The following is a 15933-nucleotide window of genomic DNA, read 5'->3' as shown; positions in this document are numbered from 1 at the left end:
TTTTTTTTTTTTTTTTTTCCACCCAAGGCTACTTCTCCAGATAACCTTTTGATGTCTAATATCTTGAGGAGTCAGATACCTTATTCCCTTAGTAAATCACATGTTGTATGTGACCTTCTGAAGTGGCTTTTTTTGTTTGTTTGTTTTTGCTTGTATTCACAACCCGAGGCTCAGAGCTCCAGCCAGCAGGGAAGAACCAGCTTACTTGATAAGCAAAGCCATGGCAACCAACAACACTTGAAGCTGACTCATTATGCAAGTCCTTGGCTGGCTCAGGAGGAACTGACTCTCAGCTCATTAAGAAATAAGATGTGTGCCTATTAGCCAATGTAGGCACACATAGATTTTTAATATCATGCTCTAATTGAAAAACCTTTCTTCCCCCATCAGAGATCCATCCTGCGAAGAAACCTAATGTAATTCGATCTACACCAAGCTTGCAAACCCCAGCTACCAAGCGGATGCTAACAACTCCAAATCACACATCTCTGAGCATTCTGGGGAAACGAAACTACAGTCATCACAATGGTCTGGATGGTATGTAAGCCCAAGAATTCTGGAGGCTATTCTGACAGAGTGCCTCCACACTCAGGCATGTGGATCCACTTCTGATAATGTATTGGAAACATGTTCCAGTACTCCATAATTGATGTATGTGGTTGAGGAAGGGGGAATACTGCCATGTGCCACATTTTACCAAGGTATAGTTCTCCCTCCCATCAGGAGGTATCTTTTTGTTCCCCTCTCCTGTTAGGAGGTGTGTTTGGAGATGAAGTCTGTATTTAGCAGGTTGCTTCCGCTGGGTAATAATGGTCTTGCTGTAATGCATACTCACTGCTCATTTAAGTTTTCTTGAGCAGAAGGGATTATTTTGCCTTATGTCTGAGACATCAGTGTTCTCTGGGGATTCCTCAGTGTTTCATGGGTCATTCTCAATTTGGCATTTGGCCCTTCTTTTACCTTGTAAATGTTTTTAATTGCTCAAGAGTGCTACATTTCATGAAAAGAATTGCCTGGGTGATGTCCTAAATACAGATATAATAATTTGCTTGAAATGGAAAAACAGAAATATCACCTCTTATCCAAAGTACCTCTCTTGAGCTTGGCCATATAAATGACTCTTCAGGTGAAATTAAATTATCTTCCTATTTGGACTATAAACACAACCATAATAAATCATCCAGGCAGTATATATTGTTCATTTCAATAGTCCCGGAGTTTGAAGCTCTCTTTATTGTTAAGTGTTGGCATTTATTTATGAATAGAACTCTTTCCAGGCTTTTCATGCCTTCTGGAACTCTAAATTCCTTACGTGACAGTAAATTATTTATACAGGTATTGATCGACTTACGACCTATGTAACTTACGACCATTTGACTTTACGACCACAATCGCTAGCCACGACTGCTCCACATCTGGCAGCGCAAACGTTGGAGTGTGAAATGGAAGATGTCGAAGAGTTACTAGACAAAGAATCCGGACAACTTACAAATGAAGAGCTAATCGAACTGGAAGAAGAAAGAGTGGCAGAAGAAGAAAGAAGAGAAGCAGAGAAAGAAGAGGAGGAGCCAGAAAGAAAGTTCACCACTAAGGGATTATCAGACGGTTTATCTTTACTGAATAAACTTCTTATACATTTCGAAGCAATGGACCCAAACATCGAACGATTTGCAAGGATTGAACGGATGGCGCACGATGTGTTTCGTCCGTATCGTGAAATTTATGAAGAAAAAAAGAAACATACAATTCAGACAAAGCTCACCATGTTTATGAAAAAACCAACTCCGGTAACCCCAACTGCTGCCTCAGATGACGACATCAACGATCCGCAGCCAAGCACCAGTGGCCAATAAAATGTTTCGTACATGTTTATATATTTTGATGTGTTTTGCAATTGGGAAAATGTTTCCTATGGTATTTTTTACACCTGTATTTTGTATTTTTGTATGCATCTGTATTTTGTAATTTTGTATGTTTTGCAAATATTAAACCAGTTGTACTGGTAATGCAGTGTTTTACTTAAACCTGACGAATGTAAAAATAAGAAACAAAATGGTGTAGAGATGATACAAATGGCATAAAATAAACAAAGAAAATTATGATTTATAATAATGAAAGAAAATTATGATAAAATATGACTTAAAGATTTTTATAACATCATTTCACAGTACTGTACATATAGCCTACTCAACTTACAACCAAATTGTGTTACGACTGGTCTGTTGGAACCAATTGTGGTCGTAAGTCGAGCACTAGCTGTAATGAGGCCCCAGAGCAAGGATGTGGAATAGACTTTCTATTAATAATTTCCTATGGTTGTTTCTTCCATTGTGACTTTTGATGTTCATAAAAAAGTCAGAAATGGGTAAAACAGTGAGAGTGAGGAGTTTAGTTTGCATTTATAGGTTATCAATGTGTTAAGATATGGTTTTCAAGAATTTAGCTACCCAGAAGTCTTACAGAAACACATCCTTGCTAATGGGAACACTGGCCATTTTTGACACAGTATGCCTGATATCTAGATAGCAGAAGGAATGTGTCAAAATGTGAAGACTGGATGTATTTCTTTTTAGCTTTTTCTTGCCCACAACCTAGGGCCTTTGGATTCAGGCTTGAATGTAATCTGGAATTTCTCTTTTCCATTATACCACCTACCTGGACTTTCAGACATATAATCTTGCTGTAGAAAGCATAAATTAAGTTCTGAAATACACACGCACACACAGTATATATTCTTTTTTGTTGTTGTTGAGATGGAGTTTTGTTCTTGTTGCCCAAGCTGGGGTGCAGTGCCGTGATCTTGGCTCACTGCAACCTCCACCTCCTGGGTTCAAGCGATTCTCCTGCCTCAGCCTCCCAAGTACTGGGATTACAGGTGTGCGCCACCACGCCTGGCTAATTTTTTTGTATTTTTAGTAGAAACGAGGTTTCACCATGTTAGCCAGGCTGGTCTCAAACTCCTGACCTCAGGTGATCTGCCTGTCATGGCCCTCTAAGTGCTGCGATTACAGGTGTGAGCCACCATGCCTGGCCACATGTTTATATTCTTTTCGGTAAAAAGACTGTCATTGTGGGCCAGGTCTGGTGGCTTTGGGAGGCTGAGGCAGGAGGATCACTTGAGCCCAGGAATTTGAGACCAATCTGGGCAATATAGAGAGACCTTGTCTCTACAAAAAGTTAAAAAATTATCTGGTGGCACATGTCTGTAGTCCCAGCTACTCAGGAAGCTGAGGTGGGAGGATCACTTGAGCCCAGGAGGTGAAGACTGCAGTGAGCTATGATCATGCCACTAGACTCCAGCCAGGGTGACAGAGAGAGATCCTCTCTCTCTCTCTCTCTCTCTCTCACACACACACACACAGACACACACACACACACACACACACACACACACACACACGACTGTCACTGTGATTGATGTTAGCATATCAGCTTTCTGGTATCTTCTTTCACTCCTACCCTGTGGTCATTCTGGATTCCAGTCCCGGCCTGCAACACCTCTTCTGCAGCTCTTTCCTCAGTATCACAGGTAACTGTTTTTCTGGAATTTATTTAAATTGTCACCTTGTAGTGTTCCTTCTCTAGGGCTGGTTTGTTTCATTTCCTTCTGAATAAATGCTGCTTCTCTGCTCTGAACAGAAGGAATGGACAGGGCGCACAATGAATCCTTGGTTTTATGTAGACAGAGACCTTCAGCCTTTTTGGGGAAAAGGCCCATCTTATTTTCTGAAGAGATTTAGCTGCTGAAACACTTCCTTCTTTAAGACCCATTTGTGTTTGCTCTCCTGTCAGGGCATGGAGAGGAAGGCTAATGACATATGTCTGGCACTGTGCTACTGCCTTGCTGAGTTCTCTCATTTAATTCACATGACTGGAAGTTCTGGGAGGTCAGGGAATTTGTTTTGCATACCATTGTATCGCTGTGCTTAGCACAGAACCTGGCACTTAGTAAGTGCTCAATACATACAAATTGTATAAATGGAAGTGATTCAGAAAAATGAGACCTAGAGAATTGAATTAAAATTTCCAGTTACCAGGTACTACAGAGACGAATTGAGATTCCCACTCAAATGTGACCAATTTCAGAATCTTCTCATTTAATCACTGTTATGAATGAAATCGTGGCTCTCAAATGTGCTGTATTAGGTTCTATCAGCAAAGTAGAAATGACATAAGTTATTTCAACAGCTAATTTCATATAAGAAATTAACATGACAGATATTGGAGGACAGAATAGGTAAGCAGAGCACATGGGGCGAGGGCACAGGAAACAGCCACCATTCTCAGGGTTGGGAGAGCACAGGAAGAAGCTGGGGTTATCACAACCTAGAAGCCCAAGGAGGGCCTCAGAGCCAGAACCCAACCCCAGAAGAGACAGCACTGCCCTGCGGGTGCAGGCACCTCTCAGGAGGTGTGATGAAGCTGGGTCTGGGACACGCTGTTGCAGCTAACTGGAGAGACGCAGACAGGAACAGGAACAAGCAGGTCTCACCTCCCTGCTCCAGCCCTGCAGGCTCCCTCTAGTGCCCTGCTGGTGTGACACAGAGCCTGACAGCAAAGGCGAAGTGTGCTTGCAGAGTCCCACCCAGCTCCAGCATCATGGAGCTGAGAAACAGGAATGTAACAGAGGCACACATGTTAGAAAGTGCCCACGTTCTGTGTTACGAATCGATCTTTTTGTTGGAATAATGGGCCTGTTTCCTATTTCCTCAGGGTGTAGGATCCTGATTAACTCGAGTTTCCAAGATGAACTCAAAGTACTGGAAAAAATATTCTACTACAGCTAGTGCTCGACTTAGGACCACGATTGGTTCCGACAGACCGGTCGTAACACGATTTGGTCATAAGTTGAGTAGGCTATATGTACAGTACTGTGAAATGTTATAAAAATCTTTAAGTCCTATTTTATCATAATTTTCTTTCATTATTGTTATATATCATAATTTTCTTTGTTCATTTTATGCCATTTGTATCATCTCTACACCATTTTGTTTCTTATTTTCACATTCGTCAGGTTTAAGTAAAACACTGCATTACCAGTACAACTGGTTTAATATTTGCAAAACATACAAAATTACAAAATACAGATGCATACAAAAATACAAAATACAGGTGTAAAAAATACCATAGGAAACATTTTCCCAATTGCAAAACACATCAAAATATATAAACATGTACGAAACATTTTATTGGCTACTGGTGCTTGGCTGCGGATCGTTGATGTCGTCATCTGAGGCAGCAGTTGGGGTTACCGGAGTTGGTTTTTTCATAAACATGGTGAGCTTTGTCTGAATTGTATGTTTCTTTTTTTCTTCATAAATTTCACGATACGGACGAAACACATCGTGCGCCATCCGTTCAATCCTTGCAAATCGTTCGATGTTTGGGTCCATTGCTTCGAAATGTATAAGAAGTTTATTCAGTAAAGATAAACCGTCTGATAATCCCTTAGTGGTGAACTTTCTTTCTGGCTCCTCCTCTTCTTTCTCTGCCTCTCTTCTTTCTTCTTCTGCCACTCTCTCTTCTTCCAGTTCGATTAGCTCTTCATTTGTAAGTTGTCCGGATTCTTTGTCTAGCAACTCTTCGACATCTTCCATTTCACACTCCAACGTTTGCGCTGCCAGACGTGGAGCAGTCGTGGCTAGCGATTGTGGTCGTAAAGTCGAATGGTCATAAGTTGCATAGGTCGTAAGTCGATCAATACCTGTAAATGGTTTTCATGAGATAGTTATTACCATCACATACTGAAATAGATAGATACAAACTCATGGGAAAGCCTTGTTCTGTGCAATCCAATAATAAAATCAATTAGCACTGCTACTTAATTATCAGTAAGTTAGGCAGATGAGCATACCAAACAGAATGTTGATGGACAGAAGAAACTGAGCTGGAAACAAAAACCCGGGGCTACTGAGACGTTCAGTCCCCTCAGCTTTAGGGCTGCCTGTCCCCTTCAGTGGCTTGCCTCCTCCACTCACCCTCTACCTTTGTATTGCAGGCTCTTTTTTTTTTTTTTTTTTGAGATGGAGTTTCACTCTTGTTACCCAGGCTGGAGTGCAATGGCGCGATCTCAGCTCACCACAACCTCCGCCTCCTGGGTTCAGGCAATTCTCCTGCCTCAACCTCCTGAGTAGCTGGGATTACAGGCACGCACCACCATGCCCAGCTAATGTTTTGCATTTTTAGTAGAGACGGGGTTTCACCATGTTGACCAGGATGGTCTCGATGTCTTGACCTCGTGATCCACCCACCTCGGCCTCCCAAAGTGCTGGGATTACAGGCTTGAGCCACCGTGCCCGGCACTGCAGCTCTTGATGATAGGAAAGGAGTCTGTGAATTTGGGTTAGCAGAAAGGATTTTTCTTGGCATTAGAAAAAAAATGGACAACTTATTTCCTCCTGGAAAATCACTGTCTTTCCTGGCCCTGATAAAGGCCCTTTAAAGAAAGGCCTTGGTATGGACTGGGTACAGAGTCAGAACTCTGTATGCTCTATTAAGGAAACTCCAGGGCCACACACAGGCCCTGTGACCAACTAATGGAATCTCAACTCCAAAGGTGAAAATGAAATATGTATACATAGTGGGAGTGGTGGCTTGCACTGGTAATCCCAGCTACTCTGGAGGCCGAAGCAGGAGGATCACTTGAGCTGAGTTTGAGACCAGCATGGGCAACATTGTGAGACCCCATCGCTAAAAAAATTTTTTTTTTAATTAGCTGGGTGTGGTGGCATACGCCTATACCTCAGCTTCCCTGCCCCCCTGCCAAGTAGCTACAGTTTTAGCTACTTGGGGGTGGGGGCGGGAGGGGCTGAGGCAGAAGGATCACTAGAGTCCAGGAGATCGAGGCTGCAGTGAGCTGTGATCACATCACCGCACTCTAGCCTGGGTAACAGAGTGAGATCCTGTCTCTTAAAAAAAAAAGAAAGAAAGAAAGAAAGGAAATCTGCATGCATAAGAAGCCTCAGTGCTCAGTGCAAGGAGTCAGTAATGATACAAAGAATAAAGGTTCAAAATTAGAGATCTACACAGTCCCTTGCCAGTCTCCCTATACTTCAGCCTTTCTCCATAGGATGTTGGTCCAGCAGTGCGCTGTATGCCATCATTGTGGTTTCCAGTCCCATCTCCTCCATTTCCTTCACTGTGGACATTTTTACTGCTAGCAAACCAGGTACTACCTACTACATTTGCCCTACTTGGTTAACTCCAAGTGGCTGTGAGTAGCAAGGCCCTAGGCTCTCAGGGATAGAAGAGCCATTACTGGAAAACCTTTTCATGTCAGAAAGCCTGAAGAGAGAGCAGCAGGGGAGATGGGACTTGTCTGTGCCATGGGGGAAAAAAAGGTATCTGAGTGTTTGGAATCAGATGGGATTGATTGCTTACTCCTCTGATTGCTTCTTGTGTGACCTTGGGTGAACTCCCCCCTTTTTTTTTGAGATGAGTTTTCTCCTCCATAAATCTGTAAAATACAGGTGACATTTACCTTACATAATTGATCTTATGATTGAAAAATTTCATGTACTTTATTTTTTATTTTTAGTTTTTGTGGACACATAATAGATGTACATATTTATAGGGTACATGGACACATAATAGATGTATATATTTATAGGGTACATGAGATATTTTGATACAAGCATACAATGCTTAATAATCACATGAGGGTAAATGGGTTATCCATCACCTAAAGCATTTATCCTTTCTTTGTGTTGCAGACGATGTAATTCTCCTCTTTTAGTTATTTTAAATGTACAATAAATGATTGTTGCTGTAGTCACCCTGTTAGATTCAAATACTAGATCTTATTCATTCTATATAACTATACTTTTGTACCCATTAACTATACCCCCCACCACTGTCCTTCCTAGTCTCTGATAACCATCATTCCACTCTCTGTCTTCATGAGTTCAATTATTTTAATTTCTAGTTCCCACAAATAAGTGAGAATGTGCAGTTTGTCTTTCTGTGCATGGCTTATTTCACTTAACATAATGTCCTCCAGCTTCATCCATGTTGTTGCAAATGACAGGATTTCATTTTTTGTCTGAGTAATACTCCATTGTGTATATGGACCATATTTTCTTCATCAGTTTGTTGATGGACACTTAGATTGCTTCCAAATCTTGGCTATTGTGAATAGTAATGCAGTAAACATGGGAGTGCAGATATCTCTTCACTATGCTGATTTTTGTTCTTTTGGGTATGTAACAGCAGGATTGCTGGGTCATATGGTTGTTCTATTTTTAGTTTTTTGAGGATCCTCCAAACCGTTCTCATAATGGTTGTACTGATTTACATTCCTACCAACAGTGTGTGAGAGTTCCCTTTTCTCCACATCTTTGCCAGCATTCATTATTGCCTGTCTTTTGGATAAGAGCTGTTTTAACTGGGGTAAAATGATATGTCCTTGTTGTTTTGATTTGCATTTCTCTGATGATCAGTGATGTTGGACACCTTTTCATATGCCTGTTTGCCATTTGTATGTCTTCTTTTGAGAAATGTCTTTTCTCATCTATTGCCCATTTTTCATCAGATTATTAGATTTTTTTCTATTGAGTTCATTATATATTCTAGCTATTAATCCCTGTCAGATGGATAGCAAATATTTTCTCCCATTCTGTGCTGTCTCTTTACTTTGTTGATTGTTTCCTTTGTTTTGCAAAAGCTTTTTAACTTGATGTGACCTCATTTGTTTATTTTTGCTTTGATTGCCTGTGCCTGTGGATATTGCTCAAGAAATATTTGCCCAGAACAGTGTCCTAGAAAGTTTCCCTAGTGTTTCGTTTTAGTAGTTTCACAGTTTGAGGTCTTAGATTGAAGTATTTAATTAATTTTGATTGATTGTTGTATATTGCAAGAGATAGGGTCTAGTTTTATTCTTCTGCATATGACTATTCAGTTTTCCCATGGCCATTTATTGAAGAGACTATCCTTTCTCCAAAATATTATTGGCACCATTATTTTAATTGAGTTTATACTGTGGATGTATAGATTTGTTTTTGGGTTCTCTATTCTGTTCCACTGGTCTGTGTGTCTGTTTCTATGCCAGTACAATGCTGTTTTGGTTACCATAGCTCTGTAGTATAATTTGAAGTCAGATAAAGTGATTTTTCCAGTTTTCTTTTTATTCAGGATAGCTTTGGCTATACTGGGTCTTTTGTGGCTCTGTATAAATTTTAGGGCTATTGTTTCTATTTCTGTGAAGAATGTCATTGGTATTTTGATACGCATTGCTTTGAATCTGTAGATTGCTTTGAGTAGTATGGACATTTTAACAATATCAATTATTCCAATCCATGAATATGGGATATCTTTGCATTTTCTTGTGTCCACTTCAATTTCTTGCATCAGTGTTTTATAGTTTTCATTGTAGACATCTTTCACTTCTTTTTCAGATTATTTACTGTTGTCATATAGAAATACTATTGATTTTTGTATGTTGATTTTGTATCCTGCAACTTTACTCAATTTGTTTATCAATTCTAATAATTTTCTTGTGGAATCTTTAGGTTTTTCCAAATATAATATCATATCATCTGCAAACAAGGATAATTTGATTTCTTTCCAATTTGGATGACTTGTTTTATTGCTGTATTTAGGACTTCCAGTGCTATGTTGAGTAACAGTGATGAAAGTGAAGCTGTGAGAAGAGGGTCACCATCCTCCACACTCCAGAATGGTCTTGTTTTAGATCTTAGAGGAAAGGCTTTCATTTTCCCTGTTCAGTATGATGCTGGCTAAGGATCTGTTATATATGGCTTTTACTGTGTTGAGATATGTTCCTTGTATTCCCGGTTTTTTGAGGATTTTTATCATGAAGGGATGTTGAATTTTATCAAATGCTTTTCAGCCTCAATTAAAATAATCATATGATTTTTGTCCTTCATTCAGTTCATGTGCTATGTTACACTGATTTGCCCAGAACAGTGTCCTAGAAAGTTCTTGATTGATTTGTGTATGTTGAACTATCCTCGCATTCCTGGGATAAATCCCACTTGGTCATGATGGATGATCTTTTGAAATATATTGTTGAATTCAATTTTCTAGTATTTTATTGAGGTTTTTTGCATCAGTGTTCATCAGGACATTGACTTGTAGCTTTCTTTTTTTGATAAGTCTTTGTCTGGTTTTGCTATCAGGGTAATACTGGCCTTGAAGAATGAATTTGGAAATATTATTTTCTCCTCTTTTTTTGGAGTAGTTTCAATAGGATAGGTTTTAGTTCTTCTTTAAATGTTTTGTAACATTCATCAGTGAAGCCATAGAGTCCTGGACTTTTCTTTGCTGGGAGACTTTTTATTATGGCCTTGATCTCATTACTTTTATTGGTCTGTTCAGGTTTTGGATTTCTTGATGATTCATTCTTGGTAGGTTGTATGTGTTTAGGAATTTATCCGTTTCTTCTAGGTTTTCCAATTTGTTGGCATTTAATTGCTTAAGGTAGTCTCTAATGATCCTTTGAATTTCTGTGGTATCAGTTGTAATATCTGCTTTTTCATCTCTGATTTTATCTGTGTCTTCTTTCTTTTTGTCTTAGTCTGGCTAAAGGTTTATTGATTTGTTTATAATTTCAAAAAATCACCTTTTGGTTCCATTTACCTTTTGTATTGTTTTCTTCATTTTGATTTAATTTATGTCTGCTCTGATCTTTATTATTTCTTTTCTTCCACTAATTTTGGGTTTGATTTGCTCTTGCTTTTCTAGTTCTTTAAGATGCACTGGTTAGCTTATATGAAGTTTTCCTACTTTTTTGATGTAGGCTTGTATTAGTCTGTTTTCACACTGCTGATAAAGATGTACCTGAGACTGGGAAGAAAAAGAGGTTTAAAGCCGGGCGTGGTGGCTCACGCCTGTAATCCAAGCACTTTGGAGGCCAAGGCGGGCGGATCACTTGAGGTCAGGAGTTCAAGAAAAAGAGGTTTAATTGAACTTACAGTTCCACATGGCTGGGGAGGTCTCAGAATCATGGCATGAAGTGAAAGGCACCTACATGGTGGCAGCAAGAGAAAATGAGGAAGAAGCAAAAGCGGAAACCCCCGTTAAACCCATCAGATCTCATGAGACATATTCACTCTCGTGAGAATAGCATGGGAAAGACTGGCCCCCATGATTTTATTACCCCTCCATGGGTCCCTCCCATAAAACATAGGAATTCTGGGAGATACAATTCAAGTTCAGATTTGGGTGGGGACATAGCCAAACTATATCATTCTACCCTTGGCCCCTCCAGATCTCATGTCCTTACATTTTAAAACCAATCATGCCTTCCTAACAGTCCCCCAAAGTCTCAACTCATTTTAGCATTGACCCAAAAGTCCACAGTCTAAAGTCTCATCTGAGACAAGGCAAGTCCTTTCTGCCTATGAGCCTGTAAAATCAAAAGCAAGCTAGTTATATCCTAGATACAGTGGAGGTACAGATATTGGGTAAATACAGCCATTACAAATGAGAGAAATTGGCCAAAACAAAGGGGTTACAGGGCCCATGCAAGAATTCCAACAGGGCAGTCAAATTTTAAAGCTCCAAAATGATCTCCTTTGACTCCAAGCCTCATATCCAGGTCATGCTGATGCAAGAGATGGGTTCCATGGTCTTGGGCAGCTCCACCCCTGTGGCTTTGCAGAGTGCAGCCTCCCTCCCAGCTGCTTTCACGGGTTGACGTTGAGTGTCTGCACCTTTTCCAGGTGCAAAGTGTACACTGTGGGTGATCTACCATTCTGGAGTGTGGAGGATGGTGACCCTCTTCTCACAGCTTCACTAGGCAGTGCCTCAGTAGGGACTCTGTGTGGGGACTCTGGTCCCACATTTCCCTTCCACACAGCCCTAGCAGAGGTTATCTATTAGGGCCCTGCCTCTGCAGCAAACTTTTGCCTGAGCATCCAGGCGTTTCCATTCATCTTCTGAAATCTAGGTGGAGGTTCCCAAACCTCAATTCTTGACTTCTGTGTACTTGCAGGCTCAATGCCATGTGGAAACTGCCAAGGCTTGGGGCTTCCACACTCTGAAGCAACAGCCTAAGCCCCTTTCAGCCATGGCTGGAGCAGCTGGGACACAGGGTACCAGCTCCCTAGGCTGCACACAGCACAGGGACCCTTGAAACCACTTTTTCCTCCTGAGTCTCCAGGCCTGTTATGGGAGGAACTGCCATGAAGATCTCTGACATGGCCTGGAAGCATTTTCTCCATGGTCTTGGGGATTAACATTAGGCTCCTTGCTACTTACGCAAATTTATGCAGCCAGCTTGATCTCTCCCCAGAAAATGGTTTTTCTTTTCTATCATATAGTCAGGCTGCAAATTTTCTGAACTTTTATTAAAAGTTTTTATTAAAAAAATTTTTTTTTGGAGACAGAGTCTTGCTCTGTCACCAGTCTGGAATGCAGTGGCACAATCTCAGCTTACTGCAACCTCCATCTCCTGGGTTCAAGTGATTCCCCTGCCTCAGCCTCCTGAGTAGCTGGGACTACAGGTACGTGCCACTTTTTTGTATTTTAGTAGAGACAGAGTTTTACCATAGCCAGGATGGTCTTGATCTCCTGACCTTGTGATTCACCCACCTCGGCCTCCCAAAATGCTGAGATTACAGGCATGAGCCACTGCTCCTGGCCTCTGTTTGCCTTTAAAACTGAATGCCTGGATGGGCACAGTGGCTTATGTTTGTAATCCCAGCACTTTGGGAGGCCGAGGTGGATGGATCATGAGGTCAGGAGTTCAAGACCAGCCTGGCCAACACAATGAAAACCCATCTCTACTAAAAATACAAAAATTAGCTGGACATGGTGGCAGGCACCTATAATCCCAGCTACTTGGGAGGCTGAGGCAGGAGAATTGCTTGTACCTGGGAAGCGGAGTTTGCAGTGAGCCGAGATCACACCACTGCACTCTAGCCTGGGTGACAGAGCCAGACTCCATCCAAACAAAACAAAACAAAACAAAAAACCCTGAATGCCTTTAACAGTACCCATGTCACCTCTCTGAATGACTTTCTTCTTAGAAATTTTTTCCACCAGATACCCTAAATCATCTCTCTCAAGTTCAAAGTTCCACAAGTCTCTAGGGCAGGGGCAAAATGCCACCCGTCTCTTTGCTAAAACATAGAAAGTGTCACTTTTGCTCCAGTTTCCAACGAGTTCCTTATCTCCATCTGAGACTGCCTCAGCCTTTTTGTCCATATTGCTATCAGCATTTTGGGCAAAGCTATTCAACAAGTCTCTAGGAAATTCCAAACTTTTCCACATTTTCCTGTCTTCTGAGCCCTCCAAACTGTTCAAACCTGTGCCTGTTACCCAGTTGCAAAGTCACTTCCACATCTTCAAGTATCTTTTCAGCAACACCCCACTCTACTGGTCCCATTGTACTGTATTAGTTTGTTTTCACACTGCTGATAAAGACATACCTGAGAATAGGAAGAAAAAGAGGTTTAGTTGGACTTACAGTTCCACATGGCTAGGAAGGCCTCAGAATCATGGCAGAGGTGAAAGGCACTTCTTACATGGTGGCAGCAAGAGAAAATGAGGGAGAAACAAAAGCAGAACCCCCTGATAAACTCATCAGATATCATGAGACTTATGCACTATCATGAGAATAGCACTGGAAAGACTGGCCCCATGATTCATTTACCTCCCCCTGGGTCCCTCCCACAACATGTGGGAATTCTGGGAGATACAATTCAAGTTGAGATTTGGGTGGGGAAACAGCCAAACCGTATCAAGGCTCTTTTTGCTATAAACTTTCCTCTTAGTTTGCTTTTGCTGTATCCCATAGGTTTTGGTGTATTATATTTCCATTATCATTTGTTTTAAGAAATTTCCCAATTTCCTTCTTAATGTTTTCATTGACTCACTGGTCATTCAGGAGCATATTGTGTTTTTGTTTGTTTGTTTTGTTATTGTTGTTGTTTTGTAGAGATAGGGTCTCACTATATTGCCCAGGCTGCTCTTGAACTCCTGAGCTGAAGCAATCCTCCTGACTCAGCCTTCCCAAAGTGCTGGAATTGCAGGCATGAGCCACCACACCTGGCCCAGGATTATATTGTCTAATTTCCATGTATTTGTATAGTTTCCAAAATTCCTGTTGTTATTGATTTCTACTTTTATTTTATCGTGATCAGAGAAGATACTTGATATAATTTTATTTTATGTAAATTTTTAAAGACTATTTTTGTGGCTTAGTATATGGTCTGTCCTATGATCCACTTGCTAAGAAGAATGTATTCTTCAGCCTTTGGATGAAATGTTCTGTAAATATTTATTAGGTTTGTTTGGTCTACAGTGCAGATTAAGTCCTAGGTTTCTTTACTGACTTTCTCAGGATGATCTGTACATTGTTGAAAGTGAGGTGTTGAAGTCTCCAGCTCTTATTGTTTTGTGGTCTCTCTCTCTCTGTAGTGCAAATAATATTTGCTTCATATATCTGGGTACTCCAGTGCTTGATGCATATATATTTACAATTGTTATACCCTATTACTGAATGATAGTTTTGTACCTTCAGATCATTTCTTATTGCCCATTAACGTCTTTTTCTTTCAGATTGAAGAACTCCCTTTAGCATTTCTTGTAGGACAGGTCTAGTGTTGACTAAATTCTTTAGCTTTTGTCTAGGACCCCTTTATCATTATAAAATGACCTTCTTTGTCTCTTTTTATAGTTTTTGTCTTGAAATCTATTTTGTCTGATATAGGTATAGCTACTCCAGCTCTTTTTTGGTTTCCATTTGGATGGATTTTTTCCCCATCCCTTTACTCTGATTCTCTGTGTGTCTTTATGGGTGAAGTGTATTTCTTGTAGGCAACAGATCATGGGGCCTTGTTTTTTTAATACATCAACCACTTTATGTCTTTTGATTGGAGAGTTTAGTCCATTTACATTCAGTGTTGTTATTGATAAGTAATGACTTAATCTTACCATTTTGTTATATGTTTTTTGGTCATTTTTTGGTTTTCCCTTCCTTCTTCCTTCCTGTTTTCCTTTTAGTGAGGGTGATTTTCTCTGGTGTTATGTTTTAATTTCCTGCTTTTTATTTTTTATGTACCTGTTGTATGTTTTTTGATTTCTGGTTACCATGAGGCTTGCAAAAAATATCTTAAAACCTGTTATTTTAAACTGATGCCAACATGACACTGATTGCATAAACAAACAAAAAGACAAAGAGAAACCTAATAGAAACTCTACACTTTAAGTTTATCCCCCTGCTTTTTAACATCTTGTTGTTTGTATTTATATCTTATTATACAGCCTATCTCTTGAAAAGTTATACTTATTATTTTTGATAGCTTCATCTTTTAGTCTTTCTAGTCAAGATATGAGTAGTTTACAGACAGTTACACTGTTATAACATTCTATGTTTTTCTGTGTGCTTACCGTTACCAATGAGTTTTGTACCTTCAGATCATTTCTTATTGCTCATTAGCATCTTTTTCTTTCAGATTGAAGAACTCCCTTTAACATTTCTTGTAGGGCAGGTCTGGTGTTGATAAAATTCTTTAGCTTTTGTTTGTCTGGGAAAATCTTTATTTCTCCTTTATGTTTCAAGGATATTTTTGCTGGATATATTGGATATACTATTCTAGGATAAAAGTTTTTTTCCATTAGTACTTTAAATATATTGTGCCACTCTCTCCTGGCCTGTAGGTTTCCACTGAGAAGCCTGCTGCCAGACATATCAGATCTCCTTTGTATAATACTTGTTTGTTTTCTCTTGCTACTTTTAGGATCTTTTTAAAATCCTTGACCTTTGGGAGTTTGATTATTAAATTTCTTGAGGTAGTCTTCTTTGGATTAAATGTGCTTGGCATTCTATAACTTTCTTGTACTTAAATATTGATATCTTTCTCAAGGTTTGAGAAGCGTTCTGTTATCCCTTTGAATAATCTTTCTACTTAAATCTGTCCCTCTACTTCCTCTTTAAGAACAGTAACTTTTTTTTTTTTTTTTTTTTTT

At 39.9% G+C, this 15933-nt stretch overlaps 1 protein-coding gene across 3 annotated transcripts in view; it reads left to right on the top strand.

Moving 5' to 3' along the window:
• The window catches only part of MTA3 (metastasis associated 1 family member 3), a 290525-nt gene that overhangs the window by 252966 nt on the left and 21626 nt on the right, over positions 1–15933 (top strand). For all 3 annotated transcript variants that reach the window (XM_037744410.1, XM_017544868.2, XM_017544869.2), the window contains exon 16: positions 391–537. In XM_037744410.1, the coding sequence (XP_037600338.1) occupies positions 391–537 (147 nt within the window). The remainder of the gene's footprint in view (positions 1–390; positions 538–15933) is intronic.

The sequence above is a fragment of the Cebus imitator genome, unplaced genomic scaffold (assembly GCF_001604975.1).
Source record: "Cebus imitator isolate Cc_AM_T3 unplaced genomic scaffold, Cebus_imitator-1.0 Scaffold172, whole genome shotgun sequence".
NCBI classification, from domain to species: Eukaryota; Metazoa; Chordata; class Mammalia; order Primates; family Cebidae; genus Cebus; species Cebus imitator.
Note: the sequence above shows the minus strand (reverse complement) of the source record. Positions and strands in the feature narration are given on the sequence as shown.